The sequence below is a fragment of the Gadus macrocephalus genome, chromosome 6 (genome assembly GCF_031168955.1).
Source record: "Gadus macrocephalus chromosome 6, ASM3116895v1".
Classification (NCBI taxonomy): Eukaryota; Metazoa; Chordata; class Actinopteri; order Gadiformes; family Gadidae; genus Gadus; species Gadus macrocephalus.
In genome coordinates this window covers 11271245-11298786 of record NC_082387.1, presented here as the reverse complement: position 1 = coordinate 11298786, position 27542 = coordinate 11271245, and the positions used below count along the sequence as shown (strand labels likewise).

At 45.4% G+C, this 27542-nt stretch overlaps 1 protein-coding gene across 6 annotated transcripts in view; it reads left to right on the top strand.

Moving 5' to 3' along the window:
- Positions 1-27542, top strand: part of vps13a (vacuolar protein sorting 13 homolog A) — a 41088-nt gene that overhangs the window by 10635 nt on the left and 2911 nt on the right. For 2 of the 6 annotated variants that reach the window (XM_060054090.1, XM_060054094.1), the window contains exons 20-72: positions 182-318; positions 406-538; positions 871-988; positions 1436-1571; positions 1977-2088; positions 2201-2376; positions 2523-2679; positions 2985-3064; positions 3325-3384; positions 3757-3961; positions 4213-4329; positions 4560-4663; positions 5083-5250; positions 5697-6004; positions 6247-6394; positions 6736-6904; positions 7170-7300; positions 7724-7893; positions 8519-8778; positions 9028-9212; positions 9491-9634; positions 9984-10193; positions 10481-10624; positions 10998-11096; positions 11193-11345; positions 11872-12124; positions 12331-12491; positions 12846-12949; positions 13099-13489; positions 14201-14337; positions 14519-14816; positions 15035-15139; positions 15262-15408; positions 15667-15798; positions 16027-16160; positions 16463-16534; positions 17774-17906; positions 18122-18179; positions 18830-19001; positions 19175-19328; positions 19528-19674; positions 19837-19918; positions 20011-20080; positions 20288-20402; positions 20771-20884; positions 21431-21576; positions 22120-22201; positions 22498-22611; positions 23165-23240; positions 23474-23637; positions 24155-24200; positions 24706-24829; positions 25665-25779. In XM_060054090.1, the coding sequence (XP_059910073.1) occupies positions 182-318; positions 406-538; positions 871-988; positions 1436-1571; positions 1977-2088; positions 2201-2376; positions 2523-2679; positions 2985-3064; positions 3325-3384; positions 3757-3961; positions 4213-4329; positions 4560-4663; positions 5083-5250; positions 5697-6004; positions 6247-6394; positions 6736-6904; positions 7170-7300; positions 7724-7893; positions 8519-8778; positions 9028-9212; positions 9491-9634; positions 9984-10193; positions 10481-10624; positions 10998-11096; positions 11193-11345; positions 11872-12124; positions 12331-12491; positions 12846-12949; positions 13099-13489; positions 14201-14337; positions 14519-14816; positions 15035-15139; positions 15262-15408; positions 15667-15798; positions 16027-16160; positions 16463-16534; positions 17774-17906; positions 18122-18179; positions 18830-19001; positions 19175-19328; positions 19528-19674; positions 19837-19918; positions 20011-20080; positions 20288-20402; positions 20771-20884; positions 21431-21576; positions 22120-22201; positions 22498-22611; positions 23165-23240; positions 23474-23637; positions 24155-24200; positions 24706-24829; positions 25665-25779 (7670 nt within the window). Of the gene's footprint in view, positions 1-181; positions 319-405; positions 539-870; positions 989-1435; positions 1572-1976; positions 2089-2200; positions 2377-2522; positions 2680-2984; positions 3065-3324; positions 3385-3756; positions 3962-4212; positions 4330-4559; positions 4664-5082; positions 5251-5696; positions 6005-6246; positions 6395-6735; positions 6905-7169; positions 7301-7723; positions 7894-8518; positions 8779-9027; positions 9213-9490; positions 9635-9983; positions 10194-10480; positions 10625-10997; positions 11097-11192; positions 11346-11871; positions 12125-12330; positions 12492-12845; positions 12950-13098; positions 13490-14200; positions 14338-14518; positions 14817-15034; positions 15140-15261; positions 15409-15666; positions 15799-16026; positions 16161-16462; positions 16535-17773; positions 17907-18121; positions 18180-18829; positions 19002-19174; positions 19329-19527; positions 19675-19836; positions 19919-20010; positions 20081-20287; positions 20403-20770; positions 20885-21430; positions 21577-22119; positions 22202-22497; positions 22612-23164; positions 23241-23473; positions 23638-24154; positions 24201-24705; positions 24830-25664; positions 25780-26064; positions 26471-27542 lie in introns of all 6 variants that reach the window. The other 4 variants (XR_009526252.1, XM_060054093.1, XM_060054091.1 and 1 more) reach the window with 4 other exon arrangements.

The following is a 27542-nucleotide window of genomic DNA, read 5'->3' as shown; positions in this document are numbered from 1 at the left end:
GATTTTTACGGTGTCTACTTTCAGATTTGGTGGAATTAAAATGTTCAACCAAGGAAATATGAATGTATGTGCTAACTGAGGGGCTAAACAGCAACACATAACATTTTGAGTGTGTATCCCTTTTTTCTGTTATCATTATACATAACAATTTTTGTACGTCTGTCTCCATTTCTCCTACCAGGGTTGATGTATGTCATCGAGACCCAGAAGGTCCTGGATCTGAATGTGAACCTGATGGCGTCTTACGTCATCATACCCCAGACTGGCTTTTATGACGCCACACAGAACATCATGCTGCTGGATCTCGGTCACTTCAAGGTAACCAAACGAAAGGGAAAGTGGTTGACGTGAAAAAATAAAAAACACACTGGGGTCATTGAACCTTTATGTGACCTGTTTTGGCAGATGACCAGTATGAGTAAGAAGGACCTGCCTCAGCTCTGTGTGGGAAGCAGCACCATTGAAGACATCATGTCCAGGGCTTATGACAGCTTCAACATTCAACTCACCAACTTGCAGTTCCTATATAGCAAACCAGGTATTTGCACGCACGGACACACGCACGCACGCACACATGCATGCACGCACGCACGCACACATCTGTTCTGATGACTCTTTTTAAATATTAGGAGTACCGGTAGTCACTTTTTTCTTGTGTAACTGGCTTCCAGAGAAAAATGGATCACAGAAGTGTCAATGCACGGAGAAAATAATACTTGTTTCATGGCTACCAAGAAAAATCCATCCCCAAAGGGAATACAATAATCCATAACAAAAAAGTGTAATCTAATCAAACAGAGAATCAGAAGTTCCATCACCCATCAACAGTTATAAATTCAATGGGTTTCCAACCCTCTGCCTTGTGATCAGACGGTGACTGGAAGAGGGCTCGTAAACAGAAGCGTTCCTCCCTCCACATCCTGGAGCCCGTGGACCTGAAGGTGATCTTCAGCCGGGCCATGGTGGTCACAGACTCCCGCATGGCCAAGTAAGACCTGGGACTCTCCCCATCCTCTGGGAATACACATTGGGCCACATTGTTTGAATGACCACGTGTACAGCAGCAGGTCATCCCTTGGACAAGACGATACAAAAATGCACACTTGAGATTCTTAATGCAAGGATTATGTAGAAAAGGCAAGTCTGCCTCCAAGTATAAAATTGGGTCACTCTTAATTGCTGAGTCTGAATCGAGAATGGTGTGTTTGTTCAAGGTGCCTCCCTGCTCTTTATCTATATATAGTTAAGCTGATAATTAGCTGGGATAGGTTCAGGCTTCCTGTGAGTTGGAGCAGAAATGTTAACATGGTTAAATATATTTTTGATCTGACAACGATAACAGGAAATATCGAATGAGTGTGTAATTCTTTGTATCCATGTCTTGTATTGTATTAATCTGTGAAGGATTAACTGATTGATTGATTGATTATTCAAGGTTCAAGATCTCGGGGGAGCTCCCGCTGCTGTCGCTGCGTATCTCTGACGACCGGGTCCGGGGTGTTCTGGAGCTGGTCGACAGCATCCCTCTGCCCGAGAGCCGGGCAGCCCCACGCAGCACCACCACCTCCAAGGTAACCCACGACCCGAGGGTCCCCACCCGGTTTTTGGCGTCCTGGCTGCAATGCTTTTTGGGCCAAACGCCAACACCCACAGTCTACCTGCAGGTCCTTTGGCAAGATGCCTAAACCCTACCTGCTCATTTACATTTCTACAATATCTCATAATTTATGTAATAATTGCTGTCACTGGTGCCAGCAAAGTGTCAGCTTAATGACTGAATGCTACGAGATATTATTTTGACATTGCCCTTGTTTAGACATTGAATATTGTTTACTATATACACTGTTCTGTACCAGTTTTAGGGTTTCCTGTAGACTAGCTACTAAACACCAAGGCCTGCACAATCTCTGAAAAGCCCCTTTGAACCTGCTGTTTTTCATCAGCTGAGGATCTGTGTTGGATTACCTTTTTTCCAGCCAAGGCAGTCCTACACCCCCCAGCTCACTCCCAGGAGACCCCCCGCCGTGGCCGACCTGCGCTCCTCACTCCTCTTCGAATCCTGTGAAACCATCAGCATCACCTCCTTAGGTGAGTTCATCATACACCTGGACACCTGCCCTGTCTGTAATGCTGTCGATGAACTCGTACGACTCCTGGGCTTTCGTCTGATTTTCGATCCTACTTGTGTTTCGGTTGGCAGGCTCAGAGGAGGACCTGTTCTACGACGCTCCCACCTCCCCCGTCGGAGACAGGCAGTTCTTCTCGGACATGCCGGGCTCTCTTCAGGGCGCCGACTCGGTCAGGAGAAGAGGCTTGGTGAAGAAAGAACCGCAGAAGAACATGACAGAGTTGCTCTTGAGGTTTGAGATTAACGAGGTAAGGTGAAATGTCCCAAGAACATTCATTTAAACTTCGCTTACTAGAGTAAAACCAATAATATACGAAGATCCTGTCTAAACGGCTCACAGCTTTGTTTTGTACGATTTTAACTTTCCTTTCCCTTCCCCTCGCCGTGCGTCCAGATGTCTGTGCAGCTGTATCGCATGGCCAAAGGTAAAGAGATCCTCGTCCTCCATCTTGACATAGATGGCCTCGGGACGGAGCTGAAACTGCGCTCCTTCGACATGACCTCGAACACGTTCCTGAAGGAGATCTGCCTCAAGTGTCCAGAGTACATGGGTCTGTATATTGGCTTATTCAATTCTCTCTGTGTAAATTACATTGATGTTCAGATGTTTGTATTTAATCTATCCTGTGTTTATTTGTATGCATTTGTTATTACTATTCATTATTTAACCCTGTATTATCCAAAGCGTTTTACAGTGAATTTCAGATGTATTTCATTAAGGAGCGGGTATTAGGTAACTTGTACAATAATGCCTCCTGTTAGGATGCTTACTGGTGAGAATTTAAATCCCCAGACTATGCATCATAAGTGTATTAATGGTTTGGTTGTGTCCTTACCATGTTTGTTATCTGCACAGATTCTGAAGAGAAGGAGGTTCATCTGATAACTACTTTAGACAACAAAGAGGAGGACTTGCTCACTCTGGAATATACAAAGGTATCCTCTACGTACAACATAACTGACATTAAGTTCTGCAGTCAAGGGTGCAGATTTCTCCAAATAAAAGCCACTCACTTGAACCCTTGCTGCAGTTTATTGTTCAGGTATTTCAACCCATAATTTGAGTCTGATCACTGTGGTGTTAAAGTGGCTTAGTGGCCCTGTGTTTAGTTGACAGGTTCTGTGGGGTTTGCCCATTGGGCTCTATCAAGTAGGGGAGTCTATAAAAGTCAGTGTACATTGTGTTTTACTCCCAGGCTGACAGGACCGGCCCAGAGTTCAAAACCCTACACCATAATACAGAACAGCTCTTTAAGGTAAGGCACCCAAATGTTTGCTAATTGAACCATATTTAGTCATTGTATTTAGTTCCACTGTACAATTAACAACATATTTCATCAATCAATTCTATCAATCAAGGGAATTTTTCACAAAACTATTACACGCGATGATTAACAAGGGAAATAACTGCAAATACAATTTGAATCAGAATCACAGTTATACATTTGAGAGGTAGGACCAAAACAAAAGGGTTAAATATACCTCAATTGGAAGAAAGCTAAACAAAACATCTTTTGATCAGGACTTTGTTACAATAGAGCTGAGATGGGTTTTGCTCTTCAGCTACTGCAGCATGCTCACGCTCCCACTGTTTGAACCCTGCTCTGCTCCCCCTCGCCTGACTTCAGGTGAACTTCTCCTCGCTGGACGTGCACCTGCACACGGAGGCCCTCCTCAACTCCATGAACTTCCTGAACAGCCTCCTCCCTCCCTCCAGCCCGAAGGAGGAGGGAGGGTCAGAGGAGCTGCCCACCATACCCGAGGAGGAGGAGGAGGAGGAGGGGGAGTCCGAGGAGGGCAAGAAGGAGGAATCTGTGGTAGCAAAGATCAAATGTAACTTGTGTTTCCATCCATTTCCATTTGTTTTTGGGATAATGTTTTTTTTTTTGTTATATGCCTAAAGGAGAATACATTCATTGTAGAATATTAACTTTGATATTCAGTGTAAAAATGTCTAAAAGTTAAGAAAAAAATAAGAAAAATCAGATCTTACTGCGTAGGTTATTTCTCCATGTTGTCATTTATTTGTGCATTTCTTATGTGCATCTCCTTTCTTCCGTCTTCTCTTCACATTTTTCTCCCAGCAACTAAAAAATCAAAGTTTGAGGATGTGGTAAATCTACACATCAGAGCCGATCTGGACTGTCTGAAGATCTTCGTCCGAGGGCAGAAGGCCAGGATATCAGAGATCAGTATAGAAGGTACGGAACAATCCACCACAACCTGTCTGCTGTAGCTCTGCTAATTTATTGAGACCACAATTAACAATTCTGTCAATAAGCTTCCTGTTTATAGAAAGAGTATGAAAGTAATGTTTTCGTCCAACTTAAAGTAAAACTGTAGAAGCCATTGAAAAGCCATATCTAGAAGTTCATAGTTTTAAATTTACAATTGTGTGACCTGTTGTGTCTTCTTGGTTTCTGTCTTGCAGGTCTGGTTTCTGAAGTCTTGATGAGGAAAAAGGAGATGGAGATTCTGGCTAAACTCAAGAACATCATCATCCTGGACTGTGACAAAGAAGCTCTCTACAAAAAAGTATGATTTAACAATAACTGATCTCAGTGTTGAATAACAAGTCTGTTTAGTTCTGGAGATTGACCATCAATAGATAAAGCTGCTTTGTTGTATTTCATTAGGCGATTTGTACAATTTAAATTGTACAAATTATTGTTATTGTAATTATTGATTACAAATGATTTCCAATGGGTTGAACCATAAAAAAACAACCAGTCACATTTTTTTTTTTTTTTTAATGTTTATCATGCATGAACTCTTATTTTTGATGTCCATGTCAAAAGGTTTATGAATAGAAAGATCATCCCAAAACAAGTTTGGCCTACAGATAATAATAATATAATTGATTGAATTTATATATATATAGCTGAATGGCTCAACGATTTATTTTAGTGGCCGGAGCTAGGCAGAGTTTTTATTTACCCATCTCTGTTATCTAGACGGTATCCATAGCGGACAAGGAGGTGTTTGACTTTAGAATGATCAACTACACGGATGCAACGGAGGGCGACGCCTACCTGGACATGACAAAGGTGGACACCTCAGTCAGCTTGACTGTGGGGTGCATCCAAGTCGTCTTCCTCAACAAGTTTGTCTCCTCAATACTGGTGAGAAGTTCTGCATAATAAGCCCACTGCAGTATTATGGCCCTCTACAATCCTATCAAGTAATTCAAACCTTTTATAGGCCTGAAAATGATCCACATAGGAGGCAGGATAGTATCATCTGTCATTTCCTGTAAGTCGCTTTGGATAAATGTAACTACATAAAATAAAACTAGGGCTTCCATTAAATAGATCGATTTTTTGTGATTATGTTATGAATAAGATAGCCTGCGATTGTGGGACAGTTATCATATAGCGTATTTAGCATATTGAAAATGATTATGACAATAATTCTTAAATTTTTACGAAAGATATGGCAAAACTTTTTGTTGGCGACATGTTATTGCGTTTTTTATCATCTATCGCACGGAACTTTCTACAACAAGCCATGTTTTTTCCACCATCCATCTTCCCGTCGATCGACCCATGAATCCGTCCATCTCCACCAGGCGTTCGTTAACAACTTCCAGGCGGCCAAGGAGGCCCTGGCCGAGGCCACGGCGCAGGCGGCCGAGAAGGCGGCCACGGGCGTGATGGAGCTGGCCGAGCGCAGCACGCGCATCGCCCTCAACGTGCACTTCAACGCGCCCGTCGTCTTCCTGCCGCAGTCCTCCACGTCGGCCAACGTCATCGTGGCGGACCTGGGCCTGCTGTCGGTGAAGAACCACTTCACGCGCATGCCGTCCAAAACCCACATCAAGATCCCACCCATCGTGGACATCATGACCGTAGAGCTTCGCGACCTCAACATGTACAGGTAGAGAGGGTCGGCTGGGAGGTTCACTAGGCATTGTTAATGAGATGACTGCAACTCCCTTCTCTGGCTTAATGTTGGCGCTTTTTCTGACCCAATTGGGGTTTTGGCTTGTTCAAGTTCATTGTGTTCCAATACTTTTTTCTATTATTAGATATTACCTGTCCAAGATAGTCTAGTAGTGGCTTGTGGGTTAAAGATGTCTCACTATGTCTCCCCCCCCCCCCACCTCATGGTATTTCCAGGACCACATATGAGGATGGTAATTTCCAGGGACACACGCAGCTGTTGAAGCCAGTCAGCCTGGACATCTCTATCCAGAGGAACCTGTCCTCCACCTGGTACCACAGCATACCTGATATAGAGATCACTGCTCACCTCAAACCCTTGAACGTACGTCGGCCACAAGCACCTTTTCAGTGTAACACGCCTCATCTTTTAGTAGATAGATTAGATAAATTAAATCCTATTCATTGAAGTATGTCATGCAATCATGGATTAGTAAAGTTTGCCTGAATGACGATCCAGGCAAACAATAGTTTGCCCATGGCGTATTAACTGCTTTGAATTGGGTATTGTCAACCATCCGATTGTCAAATGTCCCAAACACATCTGCATTTTTTAACACACACCTGACGATGCTTAAATGGACTGAAAAAAACCATCGGCCGCGAGCGGCATTCTTTCATTTACTGTGGCCTTAAGGTGTACGTCTGCTTGTCCCACGTGTACAGTTGATCCTGAGCCAGGACGACATCACAGTGGTGCTGAGGACTCTGGGGGAGAATCTGACGGAGACCTCGGACGCCGACCCTCCTGCCCTCCCCCCAACCACCGGACCCGCCCCCGACACCCTGTCCACCAAAGGATCCCAAGGCTCCGGTCTGATAGGACCATCCCCAAGTGAGTTGTATGTGTGTGTGTGTGTGTGTTTGTGTGCAAGCATGACTTTGAACCTCCCAAACACTCCATTCATAAGTTCCTTAGGTTGTATGTTTCAGAAGATGAAAGCACTCAAATTGATTGTCCAAAAGTTAAAGATCTGAGCTTGTGTGTTTCAGATCTAAACAGCGTTTGATAGATTTAAAACAGCTTGAAGCTCTAGCAGTCACTTGCGGTACAAGTGATGCATTCTATGCAGTGTGATCATAGTTTGGGAAACCCCCAGCCACAGGTAACACAGTGGTGACGGCGGCAGTGGTGGAGACTCAGAAGAAAAGCAAGCTGAAGGACTCCCTCAAACTGATCTTCAAGTTCGACTCCATGACGGTGGTTCTCTTCAAGCCCACCGGGGACGAGGTAGCTGATCACACAACCATATATATATACACACAAATACACATGCATGCACACATTGTTTTTGACAGTGTGGGACAATTGAACCTAGAGCTCAGTATTGTTTGTGTCGCCAATGACCTAAAAATCTCTTGTTTACATTTGATTTCTTGAGTATCCAAGAGAAAAAGGATTACACCAGATCTGTCCTATAAAGGCTTGTCCTTAATGCATAGATGCATAGTCCTTAAGAACATGAAATATTAAGTGTAGAGGAGAAACTATCAAATAAAGGTCCTACTGTGTGTTTCAAAATGTCTATCCACTGGTGACAGCACCCAGATGTATAATGGATAGGTAGACTTCAGTTTAAACTATCTATCTATCTATCAATCAATCATTCATTCTGTGTCTGTTTTAAACATCACTCTCTGTGTTGTTATGCAGGCACAGCTGGACTGCTCTCACGATGATGAACTGAAGCTGGCAGAGTTCACCCTGGGAACCATCTCCACCTCCGTCCACCTGCTGTCTGACAGCTCCATGAAGGCCTTGGTCCGCCTGGCCAACTGCCTTCTGGACGACAAGAGACCCAACGTCCAGATGATCACCCCAAGGTACTAGAGAGGCCATGGCAAATGAAATGGCACATTACTGGCACTTGTAATGAAGACATGTCAGAGTACTACATTGCGCTGTATTGATCACCTTTTTAAACAATTTTTCTTGTCTAGTATGCTGCAGGCATAAAAAAGGTCGTAACCACTTTTTGCTCCTTAATTTTGGGTAAAAAAGTCTTGCATGACACAACTTTCATGTTGATGGCTGTAGATAGGGCTGCTCGATTATGGAAAAAAATCATAATCACAATATTGGTCAATGTTGAATTCACGATTATTCAAACTATTATTTTTGAAAACTTGTTGCATTTATTCAGCATGTCTCAGATTATTTTTTTTGTAACTGAGAACTTAAAAAATACACAAAATGGTCAAAAAGAAAATGTTCCAATCTAAAATGATATACAGATATGTATCCAGCTGTTCTGCCCTTTCTATATAACATAAAAAAATAATACAGATGAAAGAAAATCGAAAATCTTGATTAAAATTAAATTAAAATTTGATTAATCGCCTAGCCCTAGCTGTAGATGTAAAATATTTATCGTCAAATTCTGGCTCTTGCCTCCACCTTCACCTGCTCTCCATCCGTACCCCACCCAACGCCCTCCCCATACCCCAGGATGATGGCCATGCGTCCGGGGGCTGAGCGGAACATGATGGTGGAGGTGAACTACCGTCAGGGTCGTGAAGGGATGGTCCTGGACACCGTGGTGCAGGACATCTACCTGTGTGCCAGCATGGAGTTCCTGCTCACCGTGGCCGACGTGTTCCTCAAGGCTTCCGAGCAGGGCTTCGCACCGGCACCCCAAATCAAGCCCGCCAGTGGGGCAGGAGACAAGAGAAGCGCTGCTGCCTCCACCACGTCCAAAGAGTCTGCAGGTCAGTCGGCTGCTCCCAACACCTAAGCCTCGTTCGTTTTTTTCCTAGTTTTTATCATTTGCAAATGAAGAAAACAAACAACCGCAATCTTGGTCATAATTCAACATCTTTTTCCTCTTTTGTCTGGTATTTACGTACTAAGATCTACCTAACACCAGGCACCGGCCCTACATTCTGTCTTCCTTTGATGTCGTCCTCGTGTCTCATTGCCTTCTCTTCACCCCCCCGCCTCCCCGTTCTCCCTCCTAGTCGCGGCTCCGGCGGCGGTGTCCAAGATGGAGATCAACGTGGTGGTGCGGAACCCCGAGATCGTGTTTGTGGCGGACCTGACGCGCGCCGACGCCCCGGCGCTGGTGATGACCACGGAGTGCGAGCTGGTGATGAAGAGCAGCGCGGAGGGAGCGCTGATGACCGCCGTCATTAACGATCTCAAGGTGCGAGGGCCACTCGGCTCAGTGTGCCAGTGTGATGACCACACACGGTCAATACGCCTTGAAGCCACCCTGGTTCTGTCTAGCTTTTGGAGTCGTGTTAGTGAGGCGACACGAAAAAAACACGAAATGGATGCATACAAAATGAAAGGTATCTCACGGTTTGCCCTATTCTAGCCCATCTGGAGACGGCTAGATAGAGGGTAAACTCGCTCAGAAAGTAAACTGACTTGGCTACCAAATTGGCTTTTGAAAGTCTCTTTATCCGTTTGTGTGTGAAGGTGGTGACGTGTCCCTTCCTAAGGGAGAAGAGGACGGACAACTTCACCACGGTGCTGCAGCCGTGTCAGGTGTTCTTCCAGAAGAACGATCCTCTGGGCAGCCCTCAGACAATGGAGGTCTCCATACACGCACTCACACTCAAGGTAGGAGCCTCGTCCATCTCACGCACGCTCAACTGTTTGGTTTATTGGTAAATGGACAAATATTGAAGCATAGACATATTATATAATTCATCTGATGTTTTTGTCTGTTTATTTCCAATACCCACCCATCCCTAGCTATGGAGAAAATCGAATATTCTGATTCAAAAAGCAGATATCTGAATAGCAAATAGCAAATATCTGAATAATGGGAAAACCCTGTGTTTGTTTGTGTGTTCCCTCAATTGGTCACGTAAAATATTGTTTAGTTTCAGGTGCCTTGGAAAACAGACAGTAAAGTAGTTGAGAGGTCCCCTTAGTGTCTTCATAGCTGTATTATTTACCTGTCCAGGTATCGCCCATCATCATCAACACCATCCTCACCATCCTGTCGGTGCTGACACCCGCGGCTGAGACGCCCCAAGAGCTCGAAAGCCCAGTGGTGCCGGAGCTCTGCGAGAAAGGTGACTGGAAGGACCTCAAAATGTGGTTCCTGGAGGAGGGCGGAGACGTAGCCACCAAGACGGAGGCTCCGTTGATACCCCAGGGAGAGTCGCTGAAGGTAGGCCCGCGGGCCCACTGCTTCAAAGCATGGAGGGGATCGCGTTGGAGAGGGGCTCATGTGCCTTTTAGTATGGTATTTGACAGGTAGGCAAGGCAACTTTATTTATAGAGCGCTTTTCGAACACGGGGCAGACTCTAAGTGCCTCACATAGAAAAATCGTCAAGTGAAGCATCGTAGAAAGTGCACAATAAAAAATGAAAAATGAAGTGATAAAATAAATACATACGTAAGAGAAAATAAAGGCACAATTACCTTTGATTCCATCTGCTGTGCGTCCCGCGCAGGTGGACATCAACTCGATCTGCGTGACTCTAGAGGCCGGGCTGGGACACCGCACAGCCCCCATGCTTCTGGCCAAGTCTTCGTTCCACGGGAACGTGAAGAACTGGAACACCCTCATCAACCTGTACAGCCGACTCAGCCTGGAGGTAAACGCATCCAAACGCGGCGCGTCTGGGAAACACAAAGGGGGACGCACGTATGTTTTTTTATTGTTGACGATTCCACCCGAGCATCAAGGTAGTTCGAGATGAGAAGGCCACACAGCCAATGGTGGCTACGATTAATGAATCCATCATGATTGATGGATCCGCTCTCTCTAGTCTGGAGTGTACCATCTGCTTGTGATGTCTCTCATGAATATGAATGAACGCAATGAATGATAAGCTTACACCTGGTACGAGGATATACATGTCAATGCTAAAAGGGTGTGTGTGTGTGTGTGTGTGTGTGTGTGTGTGTGTGTGTGTGTGTGTGTGTGTGTGTGTGTGTGTGTGTGTGTGTGTGTGTGTGTCTCATTAGGTTCATTATTACAATGAGGTGTTGGGGGTTTGGGAACCACTGCTGGAGCCATTAGAGGAGGACAAAGACAGCTTCAGACCCTGGTCCCTGGAACTGAAGGTAGAGACACACGCACACACATACACACACACCAGCCATGCACATACACACATGCGTACACAGTTTCTCACCACCATTTTATGTGTTGCCCAAAAGATGAAGAAGAAGTCGATGGTCTACTCAGGCCTATCGGATGAGGTGGACTTCAACGTGCCAAACTACAAGACCGTGATCAGTATCAGCAGCCTGGACCAGCTAAACATCACCCTGTCCAAGTGTGGACTGACTATGCTCAGTAACCTGGGCGTGGTGAGGATCTCTGTTTACTGCTAATGTTTTAGTTTCAAAGAGATGTAGATTTGGAAAAGCAACGTTACCTAGAAAAGGTAAAATATTGCACGTGAAAATATTTTAATATAATTTTCATAAAGTTAATTCACAGACATGTTAGCTCTATAGGGTTACATTTCTAGGAATTTATTTAAATCATTCTTAAACGGTTTGGCCTGGTTCTTCTTACGCAGTTCTATGAAGTATTTACCTGTTTCAGGGCCACATCGCCGCACAGAAATAGACCTAAGAGGCAAAAATAGAGTGATTGAACAGATGTGCGATCTCCAGGGGCTTCTGTGGTCCGTGTAGCAGTTTCAGTACATTATAACGGACACACTGAGCTGGGAATGCTCCAGCTCCCTGAGTTTCTTCTGATTCACATTTCCATACACCGCATCATCTATAAAGGAAGTAGTGTTGTTTGAACGTATCTACTCTCAAGTCCATTGGATCAACTGTTGAGTCCTGTCATCAGTCCTCACCTGTCTCGCTTCCTCCGTAGGCATTCTCCAAGCAGTCCGGGGAGTCCTTCCAAGAGGACGAGGCCCCCTTTGTGGTGAAGAACCGGCTGGGTCTTCCCGTGTCGGTCCTTTACAGCGAGATGTTCAGCCCCATCGGCCGCGTGGGCTTCGACCACACCGTGGAGCTCCAGGACGGGGAGAGCCTCAACATGGACTACAAGAGAACCACCACCGACTCGGACCAGTTCTCCGCCATGACCTCTTTGAGTGCCAAGGACTACTACATACAGCCCAGTAAGTACTGCTGATAGCTTATGTTGTATATACCTCTATAACTTGCAAATTATTCATAACCTTCAAAAATCAATGTTGTTATTTGGGAATTTAGACGGCATCATTTAAGTTATAGCAATACGTTATAGACATAATGCGTCTTAATTGAGACCTGGTTAGTCGCAACTTGAGTAAATTGCATAAAAGTGAATTCAACCCCCCCTCAGATCCTGTGGGCCACACGTCGGTCAGTGTGATCCCCCTGATCAAAGTGGGCCGGGGCATGTACAGCGTCATCCACAACGAGTCGCGGGTCACTCGCTTCCTGGTCTGCCAGATTTACTCTGCGGAGGGAAGCAAGTACATCAAGATCCGCTCCCCCTTCCAGGTTGGTCCACAGCCATCTTCTCTCTCTAAACCCACAGCCATCTTCGCTCTCTAAACCCACGGCCATCTTGGTCAGTTTGTGAAGCCATTAGAGACAAACGAATAGATGGATATTTAATTCAACTAAAGGAGTCAGTCACTTCTGGTACAGCCTATGTTTGGTTAAAATAATGTTTTTCCTCATGGCCATTCTCTGGTGTAAACAGATCAAACTTCTTGATCGGAGTCGGTCCCTCGCTTTAGACACTAATCAGATGCAAGCTTTTCAATTCAATCCATCTTAGCACGGAATACTCACGGAAGGCTTCTGAAAACTGACACTTAAAATAACCATCATTTCCATTCCTTCCTACAGATCATCAATCACTTCTCCATCCCGTTCAAAGTATTTGAGGGACCAACATGTCTGGGGACAGCTCTGCCTGAAGAGGAGTTCTGTGTTCCTCTGGACTCCTACAGGTGACGATGCCATAACCCACCATAACACAATTCAAACAACAGCACCCACCACCAATTGCATTGTATGGCCAACTCTGTTTTTATGGTTGCTGATCACTTTGGTGCATCCAAACTTAATGCCACTCTCGACCGTCTGCTGCCCCCTACAGGTCTGAGCTGAGCCTACAGCCACTGACCCAGGATGGCACTGAGGAGGATCAGGAGAAGGAGGAGCAGGAGGAACAGCAGCCCCATGAGGAACAGGTGAAGGAAAAACAGCAGCAGCAGGAGGAACAGGAGCAGGAGTTTCAGTGTTCTGAGGGCTTCAGTTACGAGGACATCTGCCACCAAGAGCCCGTGACCAGCCTGCAGAGGACCTGCCATCGCCGCGGCAATGAGGGTGGGGTGCTGATGGTCAACATGGTGCCGGTGAAGGACACCGTGGTGTCCAAACACACCGGGAACGCCGGGGAGAACTTTGATGAGTCCTACGTCCTCCACTTGTGGCCATCCATCTTGTTACGCAACCTCCTTCCCTACCCCATTGCTTACAAGCTACAGGTAAAGCTACACACAACCTGCTACTCTAACCTGCAGCCTACCAGCTACAGGTAAACCTTCACACAACCTCCTACTCTAACCTGTAGCCTACAAGCAACAGGTAAAGCTGCACACAGCCTCCTACTCTAACCTGTAGCCTTCAAGCTACAGATAAAGCTACACACAACCTCCTACTCTAACCTGTAGCCTACAAGCTACAGGTAGCTACAAACAACCTCCTACTCTAACCTGTAGCCTACAAGCTACAGGTAAACCTTCACACAACCTCCTACTCTAACCTGTAGCCGACCAGCTACAGGTAAACCTTCACACAACCTCCTACTCTAACCTGTAGCCGACCAGCTACAGGTAAAACTACACACAACCTCATACTCTACCCCGTAGCCTACAAGTTACAGGTAAACATACACACAGACTCCTACTCTAACCTGTATTCTACAAGCTACAGGAAAAAACTATACACAACCTCATACTCCAACCTGTAGCCTACAAGCTACTGGTAAAACTACACACAACCGCCTACTCTAACCGGTAGCCTACCAGCTACAGGTAAACAAACACACAACCTTCTCTCCTACCCCGTAGCCTACAAGTTACAGGTAAAACGACACACAAAATACTCTCGTCCTACAGGAACCATCCCAGGCAGCATGCAAAATGTTGTCCTTCTGATCTGTGCTCTCTGGCTCTGTGTCCCTCTGGGTTGAACAGGATAGCGGACGGACTGCCCCTGAGGTCATCCTAGACCCGGGCCACTCGGCCCAGCTCCACACGGCCATCATCAACCGCTCCAGCCTGGCTCTGCGACTCCTTGACTACCTGTCCCAGGACTGGACTGCCTCATACGGGTCTGTGTCTAATGAGCCATCACTTCTCCATCTCCCTGACTTTCCATTTAACAGTAGAGACATAGATTGAGTTAGCCTCCCTTAACACAGGCGTAACATACACACAACCACATGTAATGTATCACTGGAAACAACAAGTGGTGTCGTTTAATGTTTACACTTATCGTCTCCTACCCCCCAGCTTCCATGCGAACCAAGATGAGATCTCCTTCATCGTGTTCCAGTCCACGCGCGACGAGGAGGACGAGGTGATGGACGCCGGCAGCAAGAGGCCCCGGGCCGACCTGGACATCGCCGTGCACGTGGTCTATGAGGCGGGCCGCATGGTGGTGGCCATCCACTCGCCCTACTGGATGGTGAACAAGACCGGGAGGCTGCTGCAGTACAAGGCCGACGACATCCATCGGAAACACGCGCTGGACTACGACATGCCCCTGCTTTTCTCCTTCAAGCCCCGCAACTTCCTGCAGAACAACAAGGCATGGCCGTCATGAACTCGCTTCAGGACGTGAATCCTATTGTGTCTTGTAGTTGTTGATGGGTATCGAGAATGCAATGTTTGATTTGGACCCTCTTTGGACCATGTTAATATCATTGTCATTTTCTTCTCCATTTTGGCCTAAATATTTTCAGTTATTCACTCCCAAGTAAAGCTCCCAAGTTTTTGTTGATTTATATTGTGTGCTTTGTCTCTCAGGTGCGTCTTATGATCTCAGACAGCGAACTCTCAGATGATTTCTCCCTGGATACCGTCGGTAGCTATGGAGATGTGAAATGTAAAGGCAGATACAAAGACTACCTGGTAAGATTTGACCCCCGCCCCCAACTTGGGGCTAGATAGCTAGAATGATGGGCTAAATTCACTGATTCTGTCATCGTGTCATCGCGTCACACATGAGTTCATGGGTGTGTCCACGCCTCTAGGTCGGGGTGACGATCGATGCCAGCAGTTTCAGCCTGACACGCATCGTGACCTTTGTGCCCTTCTACCTGCTGAAAAACCGCACCAAGCATGTGATCCTGATCAGCGAGGAGGGCCAGGACAACTGGACACCAGCTCCGCCTGAACAGGTCTGAACCAAGTTCTCAATGCTTAAGATACATGATAGCCTCCTCCTGCCAGACCGAAAAAATATAGATTGTTAATATTGGTTACTAGAATAAAAAATGTAATTACCGATTCTGAAACATTTGCAAGAGATTTGTGTTGACGTAATCCTAGGCTTTCATTTTATATCACTATCAGCAACTCTTTCTAAAAATAAAGTTAATTACAATATTTTGCCCGCTCTGTAGATATATATGGTTGCTCTGATGTTATCTTTTCAGTCGACCATTCCCTTCTGGCCTGAGAAGGACACCAAGAGGCTGAAGATCAGGGTAGAAGGATGTGACGCGCCTCCTCGAACCATCGACTTCACAAGGCCAGAGAACTGCCTTTTGCTGAAGCTGGACAACACAGTGAGTGCACGGAGAGCTCCACATTTCCCACATCAAAAACGATAGCAAACCACTTTTACATTATTTTAGGGGGAGGCAGGATATTCTATTGGTAACAGTGTTCTCCACTGGATTCAAACCCCAGTGTCCACATTTTAACGGTAGGCATCCTTGAGAAACATGCTAAACCCCTACCCCACTAATAAAAAAATAAATAAATCAAATGTCTTTGAATGTGTTCTCTTTTAGCTGGGCGGGTTCATTGTGGAAGTGAGCCTATCGGAGCATTCGGCTGTGATCCGTTTCTCAGACTACCATGACGGCTCCGCCCCGTTCCTCATTATCAACCACACCAAGAGCCAGGTTGTGGAGTTCCACCAAAGGTGAGCGGACTGATGGGAGAAACAGCAGAGGGGACGCAACCGTCATTATCATACTGATCATTATCAGTGGTCACATTGATCGAGCAAATGCAAAAAGACATTAATGACTAGTATACCATAGTCTGTGTCGAGTAAGTCATGACCTGCCTGGATAAGATTCGTCTTGTTGATGACATACTGTGTAATTACTGTGGAACCGTAACAATATCCTGTCCTACAGACACCTTGCCAGATCAGCATCTGGCCCAAGCAGGGTATCTGTTTTTTTTCTCTGTGTTGAACGGTTGATTGGCTCCACACAGGAGTCGGAGAGACTCGACCACGTGGGTGCCTGATGAGCTGCTTGACCTCTCCTTCTCCGGGGAGGAGGACAGGTACAACCGAACCCAAGGCGCAGGAAACGCCTGGGATAAGGCAGCTTCACACAGGCAGGCTTAGGGTCCCCAGAGCAAGAGGCTCAGGAGAAGAGAAGGGGGAATGGCTAGAGCTGTGGAAGTCCACCTAGTTATTATTGAGCGTCATAGTAATCAAACGGTTTAGTAATCCCATCATCAGAGGGGGCAGGATAGGGTAGTGGCTTTGGTGTTGTGGCCCCCGATGCCTATAGGTGTCCTTGAGCAAGATGCTCAACCACCTGCTCCGGAAAATGCATCCATCTGGTGCATCCAGGTCGTAAACTATGGAGACATTTCATAAACTAGGTTCTTTATACTGTGTCCTTACGATGATGGCTCGTACCAATCTCAGTTTTCATTTAAAGCTGTGGCGGTGGCAGTTAACCCATGATTAGCTAATCAAATGTAAGTGTGTACAAGCGATATAACCCTTCAAGAAGGTTGTTTGCAGCACCAGTAGGTAAAAAGTGCAGAGTAGGAATCACAACATAAGGATGGTTGATTATTTTTCTAATAACAATATCGTGTTACTTCCATATTGTGAGAATGATGAGATTTTATACTACCGTCATAGTATAGTTTTAATGGTATATAGAGGAATGGAGAGAATAGTGAATGGAGAACCCAATATAACCGGAACTAGCAGACATAGATAGATGGTCAGCAAATAATGAAAAAGGTTAGCCCAGTTTAGAATAATTGCCTCCATTAGGGTTGAGCGTCGCATTGGCTTCTTATGTTTATCACAAAGGGACCTACCATCGTTTTGTTGCATCTTCCATGATGCAAGGATTTTTCATAGTGAACAAACTGGTAGGGGTCAACTAAGCACCTGGCATAGGTTACATTATCATAAGTTAGTTGCTTTCTGCTTTGGCTGCCGGCTATTTCGATGGCTATCCCTGTTCGTCTTCTTCCTCCAGTAAAAAGTCTCCCTTCTTCCCTTGACCGCCTCTTCGTAGTCTGCATCCCCATGAATGTGTGTGCCAAATGTTTGAATTTCTCCTCTTGGAAAGGGCGATGGGAGCTTGGGTCCCTTGTGGTTGGTTACTATTCTGTACTGTCTCTGCGAGGGGATTTTCTGGTTCCTCTGTGGATAGCTGATCCGGCTTCTTTGGATTTCTCTCTTTACTGCCGACTTTTGCTTTTGCTTTTTCGCTGTTTCATGTATGGGCAGTTACTGATTTTTGTTATTGTGTTATATGTGTGTGTGAGCAGCTCTCAGAAGGAGGTGGAGGGGCAGGAGCTGGAGCCAGGTAAAGCTCTGTACTACACCTGGGCAGAGCCCACCGGCTCCAGGGAGCTGTGCTGGAACTGTGGCAGCTACTCTGGGTCCCTGAAGAACGAAAAGGTAACCAATCCGTCATGGGGTATGATCCTCTAGTGTTCAGGGTGTTTGACTCCAAGTCCAAAGCTTCTGGTTGGAAGCCTCAATGGCCAAAGTCTATTATTGAAAATAAAAAGATACCTGACCCCTCATGACATGTATCTAAACTAAATCAACGCAAGCCGCTTCGAATAAAATCGTCTGCAACTTTTGTCAATCCTTTGTATGTGTGTCCTTAGGACGAGCTTGACGATTTGAAGAAAGACGGAAAGCTTTTCCTCATCTCTTTCTATGAAGGTACAGTTATTAAAACCATTAGAAGTAGTCGCTGTTTTCAACACTAAATGTTTTCCATACCTTATGTGTCGTCCTTTGGGAAAAAGCTGCATCGGAAGTTTCTAAAAGTCTTTTCCTTTTCAAATTGTATAAATATATTAACAGATGTAAGCGATTGGTTCAGTCTTAAGAACATATTATTCTCATTACAACAACATTCTACACAAATGACAAATCGTCTAGGAGTGACCATTTTCTAACTTTACTTCTGGCTTTCAATATTTCACGAGAGCCAATTCACATCAGACAGATAAAGAGTAGTAATACCAGCCCCGCCCTCTGTACCCACAGACACATTACAGGGTGTTTAAAGGGGACATATTGTACCTCCAGGTGTGAGTGTGATTAGCCATTACAAGCCGTTTTGAAAAATCTGCCTCTTCTGACATCACAAGTGTCCACCTAGATGTATGACGGATAGATGAGCAACGTTTGCTACAGTACACTGGGTAGGCTGGTAGACTGATCTATCCAGCACACATCTAGGTGGACACGCCCACTTGTGATGTCAGAAGAGGCACATTTTCAAAACGGCTTGTAACGGTTAATCATACACACACCTGGGGGTGTAATGTGTCCCCTTCTAATGTGTTTGTGCGGTTGTCTTGAAGGCCTACAGCGGGTCGTGCTGTTCACAGAGGAGCGCTCCATCTACAAGATGCTGTGCGAGAGCGAGAAGGTGCAGCTGGCCGAGCAGGAGTACAGCCTCTCCCTACAGAATGTGGGCGTGTCTCTGGTCAACAACAGCAACAGCCAAGAGGTCTCCTTCATTGGGATCACAAGGTCTGTAAACCCTCATACACATCCTCCTGAAACCACACATGGGCCAGTATTCCTAGGCCATATACTCTTTAATATTTGGTTATTAAAAACCAAAAAGACTCACTAACATAACGGCAAACCACAATGCAATCAAGCATTCCTCTTGCGTTCCGTTTTCTTCCTCCTGCTGTTAGTTCGGATGTGGTGTGGGAGTCCAAGCCCAAGAAGAAGAGCCGTTGGAAGCCGCTGAGCATCAAAGAGGCTGACCTGTTGGAGGATGCATACGACGCCTATGTGGAGTCGGGCTCCGTGGACAATCTCATAGTGGACCTGGAGACCAACCTCCAGGTAACAGACAGAGTATACACCGAGTATATCTACCCAGCTCTCCTTTAATCCCAGGCTGGCCCCATCACTGAAACCTTCTTTTTCGGCTTCTCCGTTAGCACATTCACAAAGTTATCATCCTAAACGGACTGGACAATCAAAGGCAAATGTGTGGACATGAAGGTAATCTTCTCTCTGTCTCTCTCCCCCTCCCTCCCAGGTGTCTCTGTCCCCCGGCGGCGTGGACATGTGTGTGCTGCAGCCCTACGACGCGCCCCTGCGGAGGAACTACCTGCCTGGCGTGAAGGTGGAGTACAGCGTCTCGCCTCGCCAGAGCTTCTACAGGGTCAAAGTCAACCGCATACAGGTGAGGAGCTATGACTGATTTGACAATAATGTCAAATGATTAAAACGGATGATTATCCAACTGATTGGATCAAGAGAATGGGTCAGCTGTGTATCATACTTCTGTGGGGCCATTTTTGGTTGTTGTTGTAGTAAGTAGAGTGATTGTGTTCACTGTCTGCAGATCCAGAATCAGTTGCCTGGAGCCATCTTCCCCTATGTCTTCTTCCCCGTCAAACTACCAAAGTCGGTCACCATGGATTCCGGTGAGCCCTTATCAGATATGAGTTTCTGCGTCTGTGTTTGCGTGCGTTTGTGCTCTACAGTCTACATCATACCCTTGCTGTGTGTCTTCCAGAACCTAAACCCATGACGGACATCAGTATTGTGACCAGGACTGCAGGCCATTCAGACATCTCCCGCATTAAGTAAATACACCTTAAATTATTTGTGCTGGGTTCCTCTCTCTCTCTCTCTCTCTCTCTGTCTCTGTCTCTGTCTCTCTCTCTCTCTTTCTCTCAGATGTCTTTACCATCTGCTAAATGACTGAATAGTAGTAATGTACAGCACTTGTTTGAATGAGATGGTTCTCTTCATGGGGTTGACCTGTGGGTTTATGTGTCCACCACCCACAGGTACTTTATGGTGTTGATCCAGGAGATGGACCTGAAGCTGGACCTCGGCTTCCTCTACGCCATCCTGGATCTGTTCACACCGGAGAACGCTAGCGTCACTACGCCTCAACAAGAAGTCAGTCTCTGTCTCTCTCTTTATCTCTCTCTCTGTCTGTGTCTCTGTCTCTCTCTGTATCTGTATCTGTCTATGTCTCTGTCTCTACTGTCACTGTCACTGTCTCTTTTACTGTCTCCTTGTCTGTCTTTCTCTGTCTTTGTCCATTTTTTTGCACGCTCCCAATTTCTCCCTCTCCATTATTCAGCCACTAGCTAATGTTGATGTGCTTCTGTCACTGTCTCCGTCACTGTGTCTGTCTGGCTCTGTCCCTCTCGGACACTCTGTCTTTCTCTGTCTTTTTCCATTTCTTGCATGCTCCCCATTTTCTCAATCTCCAGTCTTCAGCCCTCAGCTAATGTTGACGTGTTTTCTGTGTAACCCTGCAGGTGGAGCTGTTTCAGAAGGACATGGACTACGGGCTGGCCGAGGGAGCCACTGCCTCTGCCTGTGACAACTCTCCCATTAGCCTCTATGAGTACTTCCACATCTCTCCCATCAAGGTGTGCATGTCTTCCGTGCTTCAGTTTGCTTCATGTGCTGCTGGATAGCAATCAGTGCTAGTAGCCGTGCATGGTTCCAGCCTCATTAGCTTGCGAGCCTTCAGTGCTGGTAGCCACAGTGCTGAGTCATTAGCGATCGGGCCGATGCATCAAAACAATTGGTCGATTTTCTTATTTTCATAAAACACCAACTCTAAACAATAAAAAATTTAACGGGTGCAATAAAAAAAATAAACTTCTTACCTCTGCACTTTAATGTTATTTCCTAAGCTACTCTGCGATCTCTTTTTTTCTGGGCTCTGGGCGCCCATTGATAACGCCCCTATAACCAAAAACTGATGGGGTCCAAATTGATACGTATTTGCCAATTGGTCAGGCTAAGTCAGCCCTCATCCCGTTATTTTTATCAACTTGCACATTTTTGTAGTTGCTCTAATTACGATTGTGCATCTGCTGCTACACGACTAAAATGTATGCAGTTGACTTTGCAAACCACACATCCGTGGCTCCATCCTGAGTGAGTCTTGTCCCTGTGTCCATGTCCAGCTCCACCTGAGCCTCTCTCTGAGCACCGGAGGGGACGACGGCAACAAGGAGAAGAGGGAGTCGGAGCTGATCCCCGTCCAGTCGCTCAACCTGCTGCTGAAGAGCATCGGAGCGACGCTGACCGACGTGCAGGACGTGGTCTTTAAGTAAGGACCCTGTGCGTTCACCGGCAGACGTGAAGCTGACGAGCCGTTACAGTCCCTCTGTGGACCACACCCCTCGGCTAGTGATGTCACACGTGGGAGTGTCCACGCAGAGGAGTTTATTCATTTAATCTGTTGTGGTTTATTTATTTTATTTTAACTTCATTTTTAATTTTCCTACATAGTCTTGCCCCTAATCTTGTATTGTACGTATATTAATTGATGCCTAATGTGGTTTATGAGAATTGTACGTGACTGTTGGTTGTGCTAATTTTATCATTGTGCTGTCTTCTTGGCCAGGATATTCTTGGAAAAGAGATTTTAAACTCAATGAATTTCTACCCGGTTAAATAAAGGAGATTGATTGATTGATTGATTGATGGATAGACATGCCCATGTGATGTCATTAATTGGGTCGATTTTCTAAATTGCGGGTCAACATCATGCCTGGTGGACTTATTTCTCTCAATCTTATTCCCTCTACTCGTTAGTTTTTAGCAAACGATGTTCACGTTTAACACTGTCGTTTTTTTTTTTTTTTTTCAGATTAGCCTTCTTTCAGTTGAACTTCCAATTCTGCACCTATCAGGAGCTTCAGAGGGAGGTCACAGGACATTATTTAAAGCAGGTAACAGACGGACACACACGCAAGCACGCACGCACACACACACACACACACACACACACACACACACACACACACACACACACACTAATCAGTAACAAATGCAGATTTCCACCAACAAAAAACAATTCATTAAATTCATACTTATTGTTTAATCAAGCCAAGAAATAAAACTGATAAATTAAGAGTTGACCTGGAGAAAAACTCTTAATTTCATCAAATGTTACTTCCTTCACATAATACCTGACCCTGCTAAGCTCCTGTCTCCCTAACGTTGTGTGTGGGTGTGTGTTTATCAGGCTATCAAACAGATGTATGTGTTGGTGCTGGGGCTGGACGTGCTGGGCAACCCCTTCGGTCTGATCAGAGGGCTGTCTGAGGGAGTAGAGGCTTTCTTCTATGAACCCTACCAGGTAAAGCCCACGGAGCGACACAACAGCAGCGGGGATAATAGTAATAATAAGAATAATAATTGATCAGGTTTTTTTAGCGCTCAGTACTCAAAGACGCTTGAAGATTGCGTTTTTTATTTCATGGTGGCTTTTAAACGCTATTGTTTTGTGTATGTTTTCTAATTGAAGAATGATCAAATTGATCATGAAATGTAGCATTTGAGTAGTGTTTGTGATATAGTTTTTTCATTACGTGTCGTACATCAGTAACATCACACAGCTTATAGGTTAAGGCTTAACTTCTTTGTTTACTTTGCATGATCATTTATATCCAACGATGATCCACTTATCCACGTGTCATGCTCCACGAATATCAACATGTTTAATACTTTGACTAAGCGCCTTGCCAACCAGATTAAGATTGGTCTATTAGTGTGCATGTAAGGACCTTACTGTGTGTATGACTTTATTCTGTCTATTCGGCCTTTACCAACCTATGCTGTGCATGTCAACCTAGAGTTGGCTTTGTACATTTCCATGCAACTGTTCTTATCGGGGTATTGGGGTTTCCTAGGGCGCCATCCAGGGGCCAGAGGAGTTTGTTGAAGGCATGGCTCTGGGGGTGAAGGCTCTGGTTGGTGGAGCTGTTGGTAAGTCCAACGCTCTGGCTGTGTCACGGCTGCCCAGGGATCGACGAGAGTCAAACACCACCATAGCACTTGTTTATGTTTACATTGCGACATAACTGGATAATTGAACTGTAGTAATTCATTAAGAATGAACATTTACATTTTGATTCGAAGGACAATTTGGGTTGTCATATCTAAAGAACGTATAAAATGGTATAAGAATCGCCCTTTTTTAAAATGGTATTATTTCTCAGGCGGCATCGCGGGGGCGGCCTCTAGGATAACAGGAGCCATGGCGAAGGGGGTGGCGGCCATCACCATGGACGAGGAGTACCAGCAGAAGAGGAGGGAGGCCATGAACAAACAGCCCAGCGGCCTGAAGGAAGGGCTGGCCCGGGGAGGAAAGGGGCTGGTGTCGGTAAGTACAGCAGGCCCTTTGAACATCTGTTCCTCAAGGCTTAATAGTAACTATTCTAAAGTTACTAGTGCTTTATTATTTAGTTACTACTAACTATTCCAATGGTGACGAGTATCTGTTTAAATTTTAGTAGTTGTTTATTATTAGATGCTAGTTGTTTGGTTGATAGTGACTGAAGATTATGTATTAGTATCAAATGAATAGTAACTAGTTAAACTGTCATTGGAATGTAGTAGTTAGAATCACACTAGAACCTAATTAATAGTTACTGTACTTCAAATTGTTACTTGTAACATTTGTATTGCTATTTGTAAGAATGTGAATTTATGTTATAAAGTGATCACAAACCTTTATGACAAAAATTGCACTTGAATAAAAGCTAAACGAAAAGAGTTTCACTTTAAGAGGTAAAACCAGTTGTAAACAAGGCCAACATTATTCTTGGTATGATGGTACATCTTGATGGTTGCTGCGGTCAGGAGGTTATTGGATTAGATATGTGATCTCTTCCTCCTAGGGATTTGTCAGTGGCATCACCGGAATTGTTACCAAGCCAATAAAAGGTATGTGGTCCTGACCCCGGAAAATGTAGTAAAACCTCAAACCAACGAGTGGTGTGTAGGGTTTGAGTGGGTTTGAGTTCTGCTGCCTTAGTAGTGTAGTATCGTCGTCTCTCAGGCAGGTTCATATATGTTTGTCTCAAGAAGCGGATTCCTGGCCTCATTAGACATCTCTTAGCTCTCTGCCCCGGAGGGCACTGAAAGGGGTCTGTTGACGTTTTTTGGGGGTGCATACTGAACAACCATGCCGCCTGTGGTAAGAACACGGTTGTGACTACTGCAATCTCGAGTTAAAAACGTAGCCTTGTCTTTCTAGGATTTGCCTCGCTTATCACAAATTTTCTTCTGTTTTATGTTTCTTCATGTTTTTATGTTTATGATTGGCTTTTCTTGCCCATGCCTTACGAGCATTTAATGTGTTCTGTGTGTTAGAAATCAGTTTCATATCCAGTGTGACGTGTGTGTTTTCTTGGGTTCATACTGTGTGTTGTGGTGGTCCGTCCGCTAGGAGCCCAGAAGGAGGGGGCCGCGGGCTTCTTCAAGGGCATGGGCAAGGGTCTGGTGGGAGCGGTCGCAAGGCCAACCGGGGGCTTCATCGACATGGTCAGCAGCACCTTCCAAGGGATCAAGAGGTGTGTGTGTGTGTGTGTGTGTGTGTGTCTATCCATCCACGCGAAAACTGTTTTTCTCCCATTTCAGTACATGCCTTCTCTTAAGCTCATGCTTGGACCACGACATCATAGTCATACGTTGACATTTTCATAATCGTCTTTCTTCATGCGTTTGGCTACACTACAGTTTAAAATGTTTTCTTTTGAGAGATTACTTTGCAAATGTCTGTGGTGGATGCCTCATAGCTCATTCAGCTTCGGTGATGACCAAAGTTTGGTCCGCTTGAAATGTCTGTTCTATGTCTGAGCTTCGGTCCGACCTCTAGTTCATTTTCTCTTTTGGATGGAACGTGATCCAACCCAAATACAGGAAGCAAACAAAAAACAATGCATTGTTGGGGAAATGTACACTTTTTCATTATAACCCAAACTCATTTAAAATGTCGTCGTGATCAGACGTGGTGCAAACCAGGAGGCGAAAGCACCACTGAAGCGGAGCATTGGGTTGTTGCTCCATTATTATTGTCCGCAACCTGCACGCAGTCAGAGTTCCCCTCCGATTTTATGTTTAACAGACGAACGGCATGCATGACTACAAGGCTTTGGTCAACCCTGTTCAGTTTGCCTTGCAAATTCCAGTCTGAACACTAACCGAACCAAAAGACACTGCAGCAAAGTATTAACCTCACCCATGAATCGGATAGTGTATACTGTACTATCTATCTATCTGTTTTCATGATCGTTTTTCCTGGTATTTAACGACTTGTATGGCTGTATGGGATTTGTACTTTTGAATGGGTATATACTATGCAGCACTGACTGTTATGTGTGTATTTGTGTGTGTTCTGTCCATCAGGGCGGCCGAGACCTCCCAGGACATCGAGTCGCTACGGCCCCCTCGCTTCATCCACGAAGACGGTGTCATACGCCCATATAAGGAGCTGGAGGGGCTGGGCAGCCAGATGCTGCAGGTATGTCCCCTGTTCCTGCCCCTTTTACTGGTTACACATTGGTATCTTCACCTCAAACAAACTAAATATAATCTCGCATTGGCACGAAACATTTCGTCATCTAAACGAAAAAGCTTCATTTGGATGACTGCAAAAGTCAAAGGTGGTACTTTTGGGGTGTCACACACTTTTGGATTGTGTGCTTGTGAGAAGCTGAACCTCTTCTCTCTGACATCCTCCATGTCACTATTGTGCCACTGCATCATTTCTCTCTTCTCCTCCTCACTCCTCCTCACTCCACTCCAGCCGAGGAACTACTCCTGGGCTATTTTGGAACGGGGAACGTTCCGTTTCATGGCATTGATTCAACAGTTTGTGAGTCAGAGCAGTGCCTCAGTGGGTCATTGACCTGCGTAGCTTAGCTGTGTTCTTACTGACAAGCAGGAGATCAACCCTGGGTAGAGTTGGAGAGCTGGTCGCACAACCACAAATATCCACAAACATAACTAGGTGGCAAAAGTAATTTTGGGAGGTGACCATGTTTTGGTCTCGTCCTAAAAATATATTCTATGTTCTTGTTTAATCCGGGATTTTTTGCTGGTCTACCGATAGTGTAGTCATTCACGTGACTACACTATCTACTGTGACACCATCCACAGCGACAAACTACCGTGTCCCTACGTTACCAAATGCAATGTGTGTGCATCGAGATGTGAGTCATATTTGATATTTGTCTTGTTGACGGAGGTTGCTTGCTAGCTCTTCAGTCTGGCCTATTTTGTTGTCAAGCTGAAATGAATGTAAATTCATTCTCGTCCTGTTTGTGTAACTGTTATTAGGATTTTCCGTAGCTTAGTGAGGATAGTTTTGTCGTTGATGTCATGACCTTTCTACTTTGTTTTTTATATTGCTGGAGTTTGTTGGTTTGATCTGGTCAAAACACAGTAACAAGAATGTAATACCAAAAATATTCAGTTGCATTCCTCGGAAATATGAAGTAGTCTAAATGTGCTTTTGTCACAGAACAAACCATTTAAAGGAAGAATAAAAACATCATCCTGAGATAATGAACTGGGGCAACACTGGTGCACTCATTAGGCTGGTAAACACTGTGGACTGGTAAACACTGTGGACTGGTACACACTGTAGACTGGTACACACTGTGGACTGGTACACACTGGACTGGTACACACTGTAGACTGGTACACACTGTGGACTGGTACACACTGGACTGGTACACACTGGACTGGTACACACTGTGGACTGGTACACACTGTGGACAGGTACACACTGTGGACTGGTACACACTGTAGACTGGTACACACTGTAGACTGGTACACACTGGACTGGTACACACTGGACTGGTACACACTGGACTGGTACACACTGTGGACTGGTACACACTGTGGACTGGTACACACTGTGGACTGGTACACACTGTAGACTGGTACACACTGTAGACTGGTACACACTGTGGACTGGTACACACTGGACTGGTACACACTGGACTGGTACACACTGTGGACTGGTACACACTGGACTGGTACACACTGTGGACTGGTACACACTGTGGACTGGTACACACTGTGGACTGGTACACACTGTGGACAGGTACACACTGTAGACTGGTACACACTGTGGACTGGTACACACTGGACTGGTACACACTGTGGACTGGTACACACTGTGGACAGGTACACACTGTGGACTGGTACACACTGTGGACTGGCACTGACGAAGCCTATAGGAAATTATCTACACAGAGTGGAGTCTAGTCTAGTAGT